This window comes from Truncatella angustata (genome assembly GCF_020726525.1).
Source record: "Truncatella angustata strain MPI-SDFR-AT-0073 chromosome Unknown BKA67scaffold_8, whole genome shotgun sequence".
Classification (NCBI taxonomy): domain Eukaryota; kingdom Fungi; phylum Ascomycota; class Sordariomycetes; order Amphisphaeriales; family Sporocadaceae; genus Truncatella; species Truncatella angustata.
Genome location: NW_025763388.1, coordinates 1,865,675 through 1,881,380, shown reverse-complemented (window position 1 = coordinate 1,881,380; position 15,706 = coordinate 1,865,675). Strand labels below are relative to the sequence as shown.

Genomic DNA, 15,706 nt, shown 5'->3' with positions numbered 1-15,706 from the left:
ACAACTGGTGTCCGGTGGTACTCGAGGAGTTTTCCACTTCTGACCGGGCGCAGCGATTTCCCCAGGCGCTCTGATATGATTTTCTGTCTTGTTGCCGCAAGTATGATTGTGAGGGAGCGTATGGACTATTGCTGGTGCAGTACATGAAGATGTAACGCCGACGCCACCAACGTTCCGGATGACGAGTAGTATAAAGTGTCCAAGGAAAGTGCCATTTTCTCCTCGTACACCAGAGCGGTCAGTCATCAGGATACATTTTATTCATTCACATTTAGTCAAAGTCAGGACAGCGCGGCCTCGCTTAGAATGTACACCAGGTACACGCAACAAATCAGATTACCTGCAGCCGACTCTGACACCAGCGAGAAATATAAATTTGGCAGCATCTAATGGGCTCTACATCAAACAGTATCCTACGAACTAATATTATAAGTTCATGGAATACATTAGCAACGGCATCGCGCTGAATGGAAGAAACTTCTGTATTCCTAGCAATGCGGCCATGGTCACATCGTACAGAATCGACAGATCATAGCAGCACCGCAAACAGCTCGAATGAATCACAGATATCAACGTCCCCATCGTTGGCAACTACTGGTCTTACGCTAACATCGTAAGGACTAAGTATAATGCGTACAAGCCAGTATTGGTGTCGGCGTTACGGCGGCGATTCTCTTGATCCTAGTTCTCTTGTTCTTCATCCTCCGAATACGGTGCAACCCCAAGACGAATGGGCAATACAACAATTTTAGGTTCTAAAAGCTTCAGATAGCGCCCTTTAAGTAGCAAATACAATCATGAATACGCCGAAACAATTCCAATCGTGTAGGCGAGATACTGACGGGGTCGGATCGGGCAGAGCTGGAGGATATTGGACATGAGCGCGTCTATCGACACGATCTTTCCTCCTGAAAGTGTATGTACCTTCTAGTCTAGGCGCATTAATGAGATGCGCCAGCACTCCACATTCAAATGTTTCATCATTCTATTTCGAATCTATACATATATTGTAGCAGGCGTCAGTATCCAAGTAGACTTGATGGGTAATACATAACCCTCGCTGACTGCCACACAAGGCTTCTGGGCCAGTGCGCTTCTCAATCTCGGTCTCGGTATCGGAAGGTCGCTGATGGGTTACTTCAGAGACAAACTCAGTCGCATCGACATGGACCTGTCGATGACGGCCCTGCGCGGGGTTGTATTGTTTCGCCCTCTGGATACCGGAGCAGGGCATTGCTCTCTTGTCCGTCTTCGCACTGCTCGCGAGCATGCTATACGGAGCCTTCTGGTCAGCTGTCACGCCTGTCCTTGACGAAATGGTCTGAATGATTAAGATGATGCGCGTCTTTGGTGCCATTATGCTCACGATGGTGCTTCCAACCACGTTTGCCGAGTTGGGAAAAAGCATATCACTGCTCACAGGTGCAATAAATAGTCTACCTTGGTCAGCACCGTGAGCTATGATGAGGGTAGAGAGAGGTTAGATTAGAGAAACATAAGGGCGACTGTGAATGCAGATAGCCAGGTTCCAATTATGTTACCATATGGGGATACGTATACAGCAGTCTACGCATGCGTTTCCTGGTACCGTTGAAAGTCTGAAGCTGCTGGTGTGCCGAAAGATGAACAAAGCCTTTTATTCATCTTTAATCGTGCAGGGAAATTTAGGGACAAAGCACGGTCTAAAAGCATCGTCGTTGACAATGGTTCGTAGTGCAGTCCCTTGTCGAGAGACAAAGCTTTTTGCCAGGCCATCACTTGCTCCGGCGCATCATATCATGAGTCGATGTATTTTTCAGACGTCCCCTACTATATACGACAGGCATTCCACTCTGATCAAGTCGAGATATATCAGTATAGGAGGCTCATACAGTATGTGTCTCCAGATCGCAACGCACACGCAGGTCTGCGACACCAGACCGACTATCAAAATCAGCCAAGACTCAGATTCGACGGTCGTAGACCCGTTCCGCGCCCCTGATGTCTTGTGCAGTTGTGAAAAGGGTAGCGACGCACGCGGATCTCAACAGGATTGTGGGACCATCACTACCCGGCTGGTCCAGTGTCCATGCGACAACGTGGTCCAGTATCACACCTACGTCCTAAGCCCTTCGGGTAGTGTCGAGTCGCCGGTATGGAGGGAAGAAGTGTACACGATGGAGGAGCACTACGGCGTTCACCGAAGTCTGGGTTCCACACCGATTTCCGAAGAGCTTCGAGCTGCCCGCTGCGGCGTGCGCTTCCATAGATCTCAGCTGGAAGCAAGAGAGCTTGATGCCAAGCAGGCATTCCGCGAGTTGAGATCGGCCAGGGAAGAGTGTCAAGTGGCTAGACTCCGTCACGAGGACACCCAGATCGTGCAGCTTGCGGAGCACAAAGCCAAGTTTTGTGAAAAAGTGCGTGAGGCTGTCTGCAAGAAAGCCTCAGAGCTGAGCAAGTGTGCTCAGAATTGGGAGGCATTAGTGGAATTGCTCGAGAAGCAGGAATTGGGAAAGACGGGGGCTGTTGAGATGCCGTGATAGGGTACATTGTACAACCTGAGGTATAGTAATTATGCAATTCTTGAAATGTATACGAGAGTGATACCAACACAAATGTTCTTGCTTCATGGTTGAGCCACCGGGCCTAACGCGCAACCTGCTCTTTCAACTTCAAAAGCAATCATTGAACATTGATAAATGCTCATACTATCATCAAGCATGGTGACGGTGCATGCGCATCAAACCAATGAACGCAAAATATAGTTTTCATGAGGCAGATCCGGAGCTTCGCGCCCCCTCATCAGCTTCTCAGGGGTGCGACCCATTCATTCTGTCTGCTAACTAATCAGTAAGGCAGCAGGCTACTTGGAGTACTACATGTTGCGCTGACATGATTTTTGACTCTATACTCCAGAAAAGTACCCATTGATGAATAAGACATACAACTTTGAAGCTCCTAGTGATCTGCTACACACTATGCCATCAGCCGTGGTGGTTTAGTCTAACGTTAATGTTGTGAAACGAATGCACCTTTCCGGCGAACACAGAATTTGCAGGTGCGCTCCGTGTTTGTATTTGCAGTCCGTTCATTGCATACGCAAGGCACACGCTACATTCATTCGTGTCTCTTAATAGACGGCACAGAAGCACGCCAATGACTTCTGTGAACATCTGGCGTTCGTTCGGTGACACAACGGCCTCGCTGACTTGCATATATATGGGCATAGCCCCTCAGCGACACGCACATATGTATGCGGGCAGCAAGGTGGGCGTGTGCATATATTCGCGTCACAGCGGGGTCGCCGTCTCATTTGGGCATGGTCAGGGTTACGCCGAGTTAACAGAAAATAGGAACCTGCGTTGGACTGCATTGGTGCCGCTCACCTTTCTGGTGTGACAGTGGACAGCACCACAATTGACGCTGATCGCAGGAACGGGCGACTCTTAGCTGCAGCTTATAACTGCGCCGAGCATAGTAAGCTAGTCGCTATAATGGTAGATCGACACTTTTAGCCCCGACTATGAGAGTCGATATCGCGACCTCGCGCCATTGTGTGAACGCTCGTCTATTCCTCCTTCGATCCTCAGGAACCAGGTGCACCCGAAACATTGGTAAACGAAGCCCACTACAAAGATCAAAATTACCGGGCAACCCCGCAGAAGCTGACCCACTGTGTAACCGCACCTAACACATCTCATTGGTCGCGTTTCGCTCTTGCGTGCGGACTTTTCGTAACAATGTCACCCACCATCGTAGATACTATGCTCGTGGGGGGGGAGGAGAAGAAGATCTCATAAGCATCAGACCTACATTTTCGATAACACGCAATAATTTGCGGGGAGACAGAAACATGTTCTCCTGCACGACCGGTGAGATGACTCGTAGCCATGAACTAAAAGGAGTTCATTCAAGGTTCGGCAGGACGCTGAGTCGTCTTGAAATCCTGTGCAGTGATAAGGCAACTACATGATCTAAGGCTAGTAGGATAAGGGATGAGGAGACGCTGGGAAACAGACCACCTCGTATGTACGGCGTGATCGTTTTGAGCCGGGAACACGCTCGGCCCATCTGCTCAATGTTTCGCATTAGCTAACGGCAAGTTCAGCCCCCAAGTCGACTGTATACTCTGAACCCGGGCCGTATGACATTGCGCAGTAACGTTATTATGAATAGCCATGCCAAGCAAACATACCTGGAAAACGTGTCTACTGCAGAATGCATTGCAATAGCATAGTTTGGCTACCAAGGAGTGACACCCGCTGGTCGACTGGATCCAATGAACGGAAGAATATGTTTAGATGACATTATGTCAGCCTGCTGGTGTATATCTTTAGTAGCAGCTACTGCATGCACTTTATCCACCCGCAGTTGGAAATGTGCGTGCGATTGCTCCGCCGCCCGCATTTGGGAGATCCGTGCCTCGTGGTCCTTTGGCCCCCAAAGCGTGGTAATTGTTCCAAACTGCCGGAATGCAGCAGTCCTGATTGGAAGTGTAACCGCTGGTGAGACCCCAAATTGTTTCTAGGAATGTGCTGATTTCTGCATGGTTCAGAAACACAGAGAGGCACCGAATGGCCTTGTGGAAGTAGATCACATTGGTGTAATGGTAAATGTGGGCGCTATCCGGAGCACTACGTCTATCAGCAAAACAATTCTGGTATTGGAGAGTCGACTCTTTGAGTAGGCCGGAAAGATTAAAGTCCTCGTTACACACATGCTAGACATGCCTCTGGCTGTACTTGAGTATGCAAGGCATGGATGTAGTTTGTCAAAAATCAGAACACAAACAGGTCCACACAAGGGATCGCGGTGCGCACATGAAAAATGCCACAGTATTTCCCGCGCTGCCGTGAACTTTTGGCCGGCGCCGAGATATCGCGCGACCGCGTTATTCAGGGTGTCAGCATCTATGTTAAGGAATTAGAGCGTTTGATCGCACCCCCTCCCCCAAACCACAGATGAGAGATAAAGTGGTGTGTTGCGACGCCACACTTGCACAGTACGCAATACTAATCTCGCAAATAAGAGCGGAATTGGTGAATCTAAATTGGATATCAGTGTTGGAACAAGTGACTCAACGAAGAGAGCCTCTTCTTGATAAATAGAGAACGAATCAAACATTTGCATTAGGTATATGAACCGCCTCATTTCGTGCTGCCGTGCCACTTTCAACGGCTCACACAGCAGAATTTACCCAGCTCATAATAAGTTAGAGACACTGAATGGGGTAGATTACTTGTTCAACCCAGATGAGTGCAATGTCTAGGACTACACATGGGATTGGGTTTGCTCAACGATTGGGAAAGTTGCGATGAAACTCAATCGAATCGTCCCATGAGCTTGTCTACTTCGGCGATCCCATATGCAATTCTGAGATAGTAAATGTCCTTCATTGAAGGACGTGTAAGGTTGTAGGTGCCTTGCATCATCTAGCCCTGTATCATCTGGGGGCGGAACAAAGGAAGCCGGTGGACTCCCACGGGCCCCGGAACAGAAACACAAGAAACGAAAAGATCCTTGGCTGGAAATTCGCATCCCTAACCTGATTTGAGTACTGTAGGTACTTTCTTTGTGAGTGAATGGTCGCACCCATCTGTTGCACCCTCACCTGAAGACCCTGGACGGTGTTGGTTCTAGCAAATGTGTGCGTTGCAACAACATAATAGCAACCTGGCACATGCCTCGTGGGGGATGAGAATAGGAAGAAAACCCCATTCGAATGAAGACACGCTTGTCTTCCTCGTTGACAACGGAATGTCCCCCCAAAAAGAAAATTTATTGCGTGTTTTCAAGGTATCAATAGTAAAGAAAGTCGTCAATCTTTCTTTCCGGGACAGGAAAGACGGAATTTGGAGGCTGAGACATGCGGGAAGGTGTGAGCATAAACCAATTTAACCGAAGCTCAGCGCACATGCCACTAACCATGGATCAGTGCCATGAAATTTCCCATCCCAGCGGGAAAAGAATTTTTTTTGTCTGACATGGATGGGGGGGGGGAAAAAAACTTCATCGTTTCGTGCCCTGACCCTAATAGAGGTTGACCGAGCCCGAGAAACGAGTTCGAGAGCGGCCCGCGAATAAAATCTAAACAATAATAAAACAGGGCGGTTTAGGGCATTCATACATGAGCTTGAGGCATATATTACAGCAGTTATGCAGATGCAGATGCAGTCGCAATGGAATGAATTGGGTTTGATGCCCAAAGGGCCGTCGAGAACAGGCGGGGTTGATACAGGAAGGGGAAAGGGGTCCAGGCCACCACCCACCAAATTAAAGTTAGTCTCTGGTAACAGCGTCCCTCGAAAGCATTGTGAGCTGTGAAATCTTGGCATACCCACAGCACTGAAAATTGAATTATGATGAAAGACGGCCTTTGTGCGGATCTGTATGAATAGCAACCTTGTGAATAGCACCACTAACTCAGTTTAATTCGTGGCAGAATCTTTGCTTGACCACTCGACTACATGATACTCATTAGATGTTCTTAGTTGAATTGAAATCGTCTCATCCGCTCGCTCTATACTGAAATTTGATTACACATAATAGATAAGGAACCACAAGTAAAAAGTTTTGTTTGCAAAATTTGATAAGATCTAAAATCAAGGGTATATCCACCTGTGAGAAACCCGTATTCCTATCTCGAGTTCTCGAAAGGTCTATAGCAGCGCTGAAACGACAAGACGCCCTGCGATGTTCCCATACAATAGCCCAGCCTTCTATCCTCCCAAAACATCCAGAAAAAAGAATAAAAGACAAAACAATAGCCATTAAACTTTAACCCAACGATATCTCATCGTTGGTATCGATCCTCCTCGTAACCTCTGCCGATGTATCGCAGTGGTATTCCAAGCATTGAACTTTTGGTTTCCTTACACCCAAGCGGAACTTCGTCGAGTTCCAAACACTATATCGCGTGTGCTCGTCCAGTGGCGCGAATCTCGTAAAAGTGATCGCGCTGCTTCTGTTAGGGGTATCAAAAGATAAACAGAAAAACCCGAATCCTTATCCCCGTAATGCATTCTCAGGTTGCCCTGCGTCTGTATGCGGCTAAAACAAGAAAATCCTCCATACATGTGGGAAGTCGCCCCCGGTATGGTGCGCTGTGTCGTTCCAAAAAAGGCAAGACCAGACTCCGTAGGAAATGAATTCCTAGTGTACAGGATGGATTGGCCATCATATTTTGTTTTGTTGTTGTTGTTATCGTTGTTGTTGTTGATGTTGTTGTTTTTGTAAGTTTTGTGATTGCGAATAAGACCTGGAAGCATCGTATCCATGGTAGAGTAAAGAAAATGAAAATCCAGCGGACGTCCAGGTCTCCTCTACATGGTGGGCTTCTTCAAGATTTCCTCGCAGTTGGCATCGAAGCGTAGATTCCAGAGACGGACCTGTTGCATAAAGCGCTCCGTCTTCTCCAACTCACGCTCGCGGCCGAAGAGGGTCTCCACGAACTCGACCCCAGAACCTTTACCGAGCTGAGAGGCGTCCTTGCGCTTGCTGGCCTTGAGCATGGGAGATTCGCAACGCTTGAGAAGTGCGCGAAGCTTGTCAGTCAAACGTTCACCAGACTCAATGAAATCCTCAACCATTTCCCGGTTGTCCTGGGCACGTATCCTGGGGACAATTTCCTCGGAGCGTTTTATCTTGCCAGACAGTTGGATTAGGAGAAGCCAAAGCTCGCCGGCCATGTCCGAGATAGGAGTGGCAGGTCCATGGTGATAGACGGTCCAGTCATAGATCCACTTGCCCAAGGAGTTAGAGTCAAAGACACTACCAAGCAGCATGATCGGCTCCTCGGTGGGGTCCCAGTTCTTCAAAGAGTATCCAGCAGGGATCCGGTGCTTTTTCGCGTCTGCTTCTGTGGCCTTAGCGGTTGAGGGGGCCGGCTTCTTCTGATGGGAGCTGGAGGGCCTGACAGTCTGGGGGCGCTGGATGGGAGCAGTACCGGAGGGACGACGAGTGTGGGAAACCCTGGTTGCCGACCGCGCGACAGGATCTTCGTAGTACACCGGCCTCTCTTTCTCATAAACTGGACCCTGTTTGTAGTAGTGGTAATCAGTGCCATGTCCCGCTGCAGCAGTGTAATACTCGTGACTTTTACGACTCCTCGACTTCGCCGGCAGCACATATGTCACGCCGTCAATCACAAAGAACTCATCCTCGTCGGATTCCTCAAAGGAGGACCGGTAGTAGGAATAAGAGCTGCGACGCTCGCGCTTCGGTGACTGATTCGACCCCTTTGAGAAACTGTGCTTTCGCGAACTCACTTTTGGGCCAGGGCCAGTGGCATATTCGCCAGTGCTTGTGTACCTGGGCGAAAATGAAGTCCTGTAGTTATCTTGGCCGCCGCTACTGGCATTGCGAAAGTGAGCTCGGGTCGCCGGTCTTTGGGGAGTGGCGTAGAAGTAGTTTTGTTGCGGTGATGGTGTCGGCGAAGGGCTACCCGAGTAGTAGTAGTCCGGACCGGGTGTAGACCCGCGGTATGGTGATCCGTAGCTCATCTTGCTTGTCTCTTGCGATGTCCCACTGACATCCAAAATCTCTGAAAGTCCTGACTTGGGAAAATAAGAACTCGTCCCCTATCGACGCGCCGGTCGATCCTGTAAAAGTTGTGCGGTCAAAATTCTAGACAGCGCCTGTGTCGTGACGCTTGAGGGAGTGACACCCGTCACCTTGGTATGTGGTCGGTTGGAGGAGGAGAGGAAAGTCTTCGTCCGTAAGAAAACATGTCAAGGCTTGTTGGTGATATCCCCAGCGAGGAGATTGGGCATCAAAGTCGAGTGACGACCCTGATAGTATGTGCTCGGAAATGCTGGTCTCTTCTGTATCCAGACTGGCGTCGTTCGGTAGAAATGCTTGGGTGATCGTTGACTTGGTTCGACGAGGGATATGGCAAAATGCCAGAGATGAGAGAAGGGGAGTAAAAAGTCTGGTGGCTAGCCTATGGTGAAGGCCTTTAATAATATTGTGTGAGGACGCGCGACCGGTCGGGCTCACAGGGAACAGTCTGGTAACAATGAAAACAGGGATGCAAGTAGGGTCAGGGGTGTCTGCCCGAGAGCGATGACTGCTTTGTCCCGCTTGTGTCTTGGTAATGGAGGGGCGTGGCTCTTGGAACAGTCGAGAAGGAGGCGGGTCCAAGATTAGTCACACACCCTTGCGAATACACATGCCAGCCACACAGTTTCCTTCTCTGTGCACACTGGCTGGCGCTTCAGCGCGACCCAAAGTCCTGCTGAGTCGTGCAGGCAGGCTGTGGTTTCCCTAGTCTGCACACTCGTTGCACTGCAAGTTCAGCTTGCGCAGTGCTTGCATTTGCTGACTCGAGATGCACGCAATATACTCGAAATAGGAGTATAGAGCAAGAATGAGGCGAAGCTCAATATTTCGTAGTGCACAAAGCACGACTCCCCGAGCCTTGGTCACTCGACTAGGCTGGCTCACTGATGTTGCGAAATTTCCATGTCCAGCCTGAGGATGATCGAAATTGCCAATCCTGGGTCTCGTTAAGCACTGATATGACACCGTTGAAGCAGGTGGCCAGGGTCTCCTGGAGCGTCAGGGTCCTGAATGTGCCAGCTCCTCGCTGGAAAATTGGCCTAGGACTAACCGAAATAACGTCGCGCCAAGCGGATACGATGCCACAAGCCAGTCCCACAGTCCGTCAGTACCAAAGTAGGTTTTGGAGCGGGCGCGTTAGAGAAAAAAATTTGTGCCGTCCATCTAGACAAGGGGCCGAGATATTGTTGAATGGCTCGGGTTCGTCAATGGTTCATCGGCAAAGGATCCCCAGGTTGTTGGTTTCGAGGCGTAAACCAACGTTGATGATAACTGGATACGAGATAAGAACGAGTGAAGGACAGACCAACACGAGCACACGCGTGGAATATTGTTGTTTTGATATAGCTTGCGGGAAAATAAAAATGATTGGACGAGGAAACAATGGTAAATTTTTTTTTTTGGAAAGATGGTCCCCGTTGATATCGATGTTTTCTCAAATTGTTTGCTTCGTTCTGTCAACCCCCCGGTTGAATGCTTGGAAGTAGTATCGCAATCTTTCTTGGCTCGTGGTGCAAGTGCTTGAGTTGTCTCGGGATGATTAATGATTGGACTTCAATTTGCGACTGGCACTAATAGAGCCCACACAAGCTACTGTGCTTTGGGATAACTTTATTTCTGGATAGAAAACCCAGGGCGTTGTCACATAGGATTCAAGCGGTTTTGTACTGATAGTGTAGTCCCAACAGCGATGATGGTCTATGAGTAATAGAGGAATGAGCAAGAGCAGCCTGTAAAAGGCAGACAGCGGATGACGACGATGATAATGATGTAGGCGGGGAAGTCGTCGCAAGTCGTGAACTTGAAAGTTGGTGAGCGAGGGGGTGGAGCATGGAAGCCGGCGCTTTGAAGCCTTTTAAAAGTTGGTCGACACATTTCAAACGTTCGCTCTCCCCGCCATCTCCGCTTGCTTTTCAGTCCTTGCATTGGTCTAGCGGTCACTTTCTCGCCATGTATGTACTGTGTAGTAGATTAGACTACGGGAAGCCACACCATCAGAATCCTAGGTCGGAATAATGCCGAGGGCAAGAACGTGGTGGTCTGGTTCATGTATTCACGCTGTACTCATGTTACACCCTGCGTAACCTCAACGGAACGAGCGTTCAAGGTGACGGATGAACGTGGAGAATACGCCGAAAAAGCAGGGGCTGGTTCACACCCACCAATATTGGTCACACATGCCCGTAAGTGATACATATTCGTCAGAAGATACCATTGTATTCACCGTCAGCGCTTCGCCGTCCAAGCCTACACGTTATCACTATTCACGCAAGTCGCCCGCGAATAGGCATCTAGATCGGATTCGGTACTGCGAACCAACCTCGCAAAAACGGTTCGTTGAGCTGCATAGTTCCTGGGACGGTCATCTGCACCTGCATTGCGGGGTAAATGATCGCTGCAAACTAATCCGTACTTCTGCAACCCCATCTTTCCGTGGCTGGTTCTCATTTGGAAAATTTAAGAAGGGCTTGAAGTGGAAGGCATGGCTTTGCATCTAGTCTAGTAGTAGAACGAGATTCAGTGAAGATTCGTCCCTACGAGTATGAACATTTTACGATCAATTATACACGCTGTCCCTTGTTGGAGTGGTTCATACTCCAACGAATCTCAAAGCACACAAAATCTCGGCGGATAAAAAGAAAAAGAAAAAGGAGTAGTTAGTGGCAACCGCACAGACTCAGTACCCTCCATCCGTAAGATTCTAAGTTGAATTGAATCGTAAGTCTCTTCGTCCAGCGCCAGCATACACGAATCGTGTAGTTAAGGTTCTTTGATGCTGACGGTTCGTTCATTGTAATGTTTACACCCTGCACTCGCGTCATTTCGCCAGAATGAACTGGGGATATGCAGCTCAGTTCAGCCGATCAACCAAGTTAAGTTATTTCGGCGGGCGGTTGTTCAAACGGACTGAACTTTCCTCTATACTTCCCATACACACGCTAGGAGGCCGACCCGTACAATCGCGAAAACTTCACGCGATAAGGTTGTCTGCAAGCAATAAGGTATTGAGCCTCACCGGCTGACCGAAGTCAGGGAATTCCACATGCAACTTTATTAGTGCGAGGCTCACTGAATTTCCAATTATGCTCCCCAGAGCCTCGGGACATGGCTAATGCAAAGACGCGGCTTGGGGGCCGCAAAAGCTTCTAGCGGTTCTCCAGCGCCCTGTCAGCTTTTGGGGAAAGGACTCCCGTCTTCCGTAGCCCATACGCCGGCTGTCAACAAACCCCCAATGCTAATTTCGCGCGACGACGGGATTTACGAGATTGCTCCATACAGTACAGCTTGGACTGTCATGTCCGACCTAGTTGCTGCGAGCGGAAGCCTGCAATATACGATGATTATTCTCCTAGTTGCTTGGACTGACATTACATCCACTGCCGCGGGTCGGCCCAACATGCACCGCCAGATCCATCCCTGTAGCCATGTTCCAAGACCTTTTGCAGGCATCGTCGACAAGCGTCACGCAAACTTTGGCTTGCTTTTGTGGGTCTCAAGCGCACATTCTTCGCATGATCCTTGATAGCACACCTTCGCACACCTTGACGGAACCGCTGGCCCTCAATCCCGCTGCCCCATTTCCTCCCCTTGCAAGCCTGCAAAGCCTAGTTCCGCCCGTGGTGCCTCCTGTGTCTATCATTTCATTTCATTTCATCTCGATAGGAAAATTTTCTTCTCGTTCTAATCTCTTCGATATCTCGCTGTCCGGGGGCTTGTCCAAAGGAGGCAGCCGATGTCGACAGCGTATCCCTCGAGTGACTCATACGAACCTCTTGCTTGTCTACGAGCCATCTGTGCCTTATTGCCAAATTGTTGTGCTGCAGTGCTGTCCAACCTGTATGAACAGCAGACTTGCTGTGAGCTGAATGGCCAAACTAGTAGGAACGAGGCCAAACTGCATGGCCGTCTGCTTTCCGATTGGAAGAATGGAGGATCCTTAAATGTGCGGTTGGCATGCCACAACCAAAAGGATCTCAGAGGATGGAGCCGCTAACTGATGTCCCTAACCCATTCCACCCACTCATACCACACTATTTACGCTGTCTACTTTCACACCGTCTATTATCAACAACAAATTCGACGACTTCGCCCAAAAATAGGGACCGCATCGGACAACAGGCTACAATTTCAAGCTGATCCCATATTTCGTCACTCACCGACTCTTTTATTCGGCGACGGCTTCCATGGCAATGTGAGGGGCAATGCAATCAATCGGCCATGCATGCGAATTCATGCCTTACATTGAGTGCAAGCAAGGAATGGGTCTGCATGTTGTACTGGACCTAGAACTTTCAATACTGACGTAGCAGCAACGCACAAAACCTGTGCCCAAAAATTACTTGCAACTTTTCAAATCAATAACAAATCAATAACAAATCAAGTGACAAGTATTTTTCTACAGGGGTGAATCATACCAAAATGCGGTGCCGCATCCGGAATTGGATCGTTGAAGGAGTACCTATTGCTTTTACCGCTGCTGCGGCACATGTTGAAATGTGGTACACGTTTCGAGGTAAATAGTTCACCTCGCACACCGTATTCATGCAATCGATTGCTTTTCCATCAAAACCTGAGAGAACCCTCATCTTAATGACAACTGCAATGGTGGAGGGATTTACTTATGGTCATCCACACCATATTCGGGCTAACCAACCAGATCGAATGTATGACAGGCGTGGTGGGTGGTAGATATCCTGTCACATTTGAAGGCCGAATTGACTTCGAATCTTTCGTCTTTGACAATCACCTCGGGGCTCACCTGGCCCTCCTGTTCTGTATAACAGATATGGTTTGTTCAACTCATTTGCAAATCACGGCGCGCAACCCAGACGCTTGGGATTTAGGCGTACTGTTCTAAGCTGAATGAAGCCCTACAGCCCGGCACTTTCAGTCGGCTGCCTCACTTTAAGATTTCGTTTCTTTTTCGCCTTCTTGACTGCATCCGAGTTCAGATTCTGTGCACGAGGGAACGCTTCCGAACTATGAGCGGGCAATAGCAGACGGAAGCAACTGGGCTTAGCATGTTTCATACCAATTCTCTCCACTGCTACCATCGATGTGCCAATCATCAGCCCAGTGTACGATTTCGAGTACAACATTCTCAGCAGTCATAATGCTGCATGGCCCATTTCAATAGCCCTATTATTCAATTGGTGAGAGTCGACCCAATGCTCTGGGTTGACTTGACGTGTCAGAGTAAGCTATAAAATCGTGGCTCAATCGCATGCTTGTGATAGGTGGTTCTAGGCGATATTGCCACCTTTTTCAACCATTCCGGAACATTGCCCTTTTGGTTTCAATTCGACCACATATCAGAGCGAGTCTCGAATCGCCTTCGCTGGATTCTGTTTTACTGTGTCATGTTCTCAATATGTGTCATTCTCTTCCTAGGGGGCTTGAGCCTTTGGTCCAATAACCAGACATGACCACACATTCACATTGCACGGATCTCGGCGTTACGCGGTCCAAATCCCAGAGCCCATGCAACTTCGCGGCATCGGTGTTAATCATTAGCAATCGCCCCTTGGTCGGGACTCGATGTGAACAGGCTTTCGCGATGGGGTATTTAAGCCATAATAATGTAGATAATCGCTAGACCGTCCGCTTAGCAACTATGAGTCATCGTTGTCGCACATCAGCAAACTGGTCACTGCATACCATTGTTTGAACCAGAGGCTCAGTACTCGCCACCAAAGTTCAGAGTACTATTGAGTTGAATGAAGGCAGCCTCTCATGACGACGACGACGACTAATGATCACCAGTCGCTGAGTGACTACCCGTACATTTCAAATCTTTACATTGATTTCTGCAGTCATTATTTGCGCTAGTGGACATTGTCCAAGTGCAGGCAGCAGTGTCACATTTCACCATGATAAGCAGGGCACGTAACGCCATGACCATTCATGAACCAATATTACGGCAGAACCTCAAACCGTCGAAGTCATTGGTAGTTTAGCCACCGGCAATGGTCGCCTTGCTCGGGTCATTCTGTTCCATTGGTTATTTTGCGACGAGCCTCATCACCCTTTCATCTTGCCTCACCCGCGTCTTTCTGCTCATTCCCCGTGGGGGCTGAAATCATCTTCACTGGTCCTGCACACACGTAACTGTTGTCGATTGCGTACGATTGCCTCTGCGCCTTTTTTAATTTACCTGGTACTAGGCAGAAAATCTCTACTATGGGCACGCCTATACGCATCAATTAAGTGAAATCGGGGTGTTCAGTGACTCATTTTCCTCGCACTGGGCTCAAACGTAGTCCATCACCGCGTTGCAGTGGGGAGAACATATGTGCATGTAACGGTTTTAGTAATAAATTATTAACCCGATCCTCGTGGTTGAAAATGAGTAAACGATTACAATCAACGTGCAATTTTTTTTTTTTTTAAAAATTTGGCGTTATGTTGAGCTAAATATCGTGCATACAGCAAGTCCGCTTGTGAATAGTATAATCAAACGGCCAGACCCGACTTCCTCACTTCGCTATGACACTTTCCTCAGCTCTCCCGGTCCTTGTTTCGAGGTAGAACAAATACAATTGGTGCAATGAGGTGGCTGGATGCCTTGAGGCTCAGCAATGCCTCGTTTGCAATGGGCAAGATACAATATCGATTATTGACTGAGACTTAGAAATTCGATGTTGATTGATCCCAGATCTGATTACAGCGAGTCATCATCCCAAAACCAGGATGACAAAAACACCAATTATTCCCCGCATAAGTTACAGCAGGCACGCTGATAATCCAGAAGGTAGTAACCAAAGCATATACCTCTCATGATCTTTGAGTTATACGACCAAAGAGCGTTGGCATCACAGTACAGCATGTACCAATTCAAAAACTGGTCCTTATCTTGGATATTTTTGAAGCGGCGACAGCGCATAATCTGTGTCAGCGTCCCGCCGTCCATCTACCCAACCGTCTGTGGTGCATTTACCCATTTTCCGGATTCTCCCAAGACTGGCAAGTTGAAGGTAGATTCCTGGCACATAAGCTGTCCTAGCCTAGCCTTGATGTTATCTCTTTCCCTTTTTGTCAAGCCTTTTGAAGTATAGGCAATCTCAAGAGTGTCCCCCACGAGCAAATATGCCAGATCACCAATTAGGTCGTGTCCCATCCCTATAGCACCAAATTGCATCAGTAGTGGCTCGTCTTCATTTGTTACCAG

General features: G+C 48.6%; 4 protein-coding genes across 4 annotated transcripts; 2 read left to right on the top strand and 2 right to left on the bottom strand.

Moving 5' to 3' along the window:
* Positions 1-985: 985 nt before the first annotated feature.
* Positions 986-1,357, bottom strand: BKA67DRAFT_662635 (uncharacterized protein; the record flags this gene model as incomplete). Its single annotated transcript, XM_046108040.1, has 2 exons — positions 986-996; positions 1,066-1,357. The coding sequence occupies 2 exons, from the start codon at positions 1,355-1,357 to the stop codon at positions 986-988; spliced, it is 303 nt and encodes a 100-aa protein (XP_045954400.1).
* Positions 1,358-1,874: 517 nt separating this feature from the next.
* Positions 1,875-2,519, top strand: BKA67DRAFT_539717 (uncharacterized protein; the record flags this gene model as incomplete). Its single annotated transcript, XM_046100684.1, has 1 exon — positions 1,875-2,519. The coding sequence occupies one exon, from the start codon at positions 1,875-1,877 to the stop codon at positions 2,517-2,519; it is 645 nt and encodes a 214-aa protein (XP_045954399.1).
* A 4,506-nt stretch (positions 2,520-7,025) lies between these two features.
* On the bottom strand, positions 7,026-8,776 carry BKA67DRAFT_400232 (uncharacterized protein). Its single transcript, XM_046096684.1, has 2 exons — positions 8,247-8,776; positions 7,026-8,015 (listed from the first exon to the last, which is right to left on the bottom strand). Exons 1-2 carry the CDS (start codon positions 8,478-8,480, stop codon positions 7,302-7,304), a joined length of 948 nt encoding a protein of 315 aa, XP_045954398.1. The 5' UTR covers positions 8,481-8,776; the 3' UTR covers positions 7,026-7,301.
* A 560-nt stretch (positions 8,777-9,336) lies between these two features.
* On the top strand, positions 9,337-10,131 carry BKA67DRAFT_400221 (uncharacterized protein). The gene has a single exon (XM_046096683.1). It carries the CDS (start codon positions 9,426-9,428, stop codon positions 10,023-10,025), a length of 600 nt encoding a protein of 199 aa, XP_045954397.1. The 5' UTR covers positions 9,337-9,425; the 3' UTR covers positions 10,026-10,131.
* The last annotated feature ends 5,575 nt before the right edge of the window (positions 10,132-15,706 follow it).

Excerpts from the sequence above, each read along its gene's own strand:
- BKA67DRAFT_400232 (XM_046096684.1), bottom strand. The coding sequence starts at position 8,480 with ATGAGCTACGGATCACCATACCGCGGGTCTACACCCGGTCCGGACTAC. Across the intron at positions 8,016-8,246 it reads CCACTGGCCCTGGCCCAAAA|GGTCCAGTTTATGAGAAAGA; the intron begins GTGAGTTCGCGA and ends TACTACAAACAG.
- BKA67DRAFT_400221 (XM_046096683.1), top strand. The coding sequence starts at position 9,426 with ATGTTGCGAAATTTCCATGTCCAGCCTGAGGATGATCGAAATTGCCAA.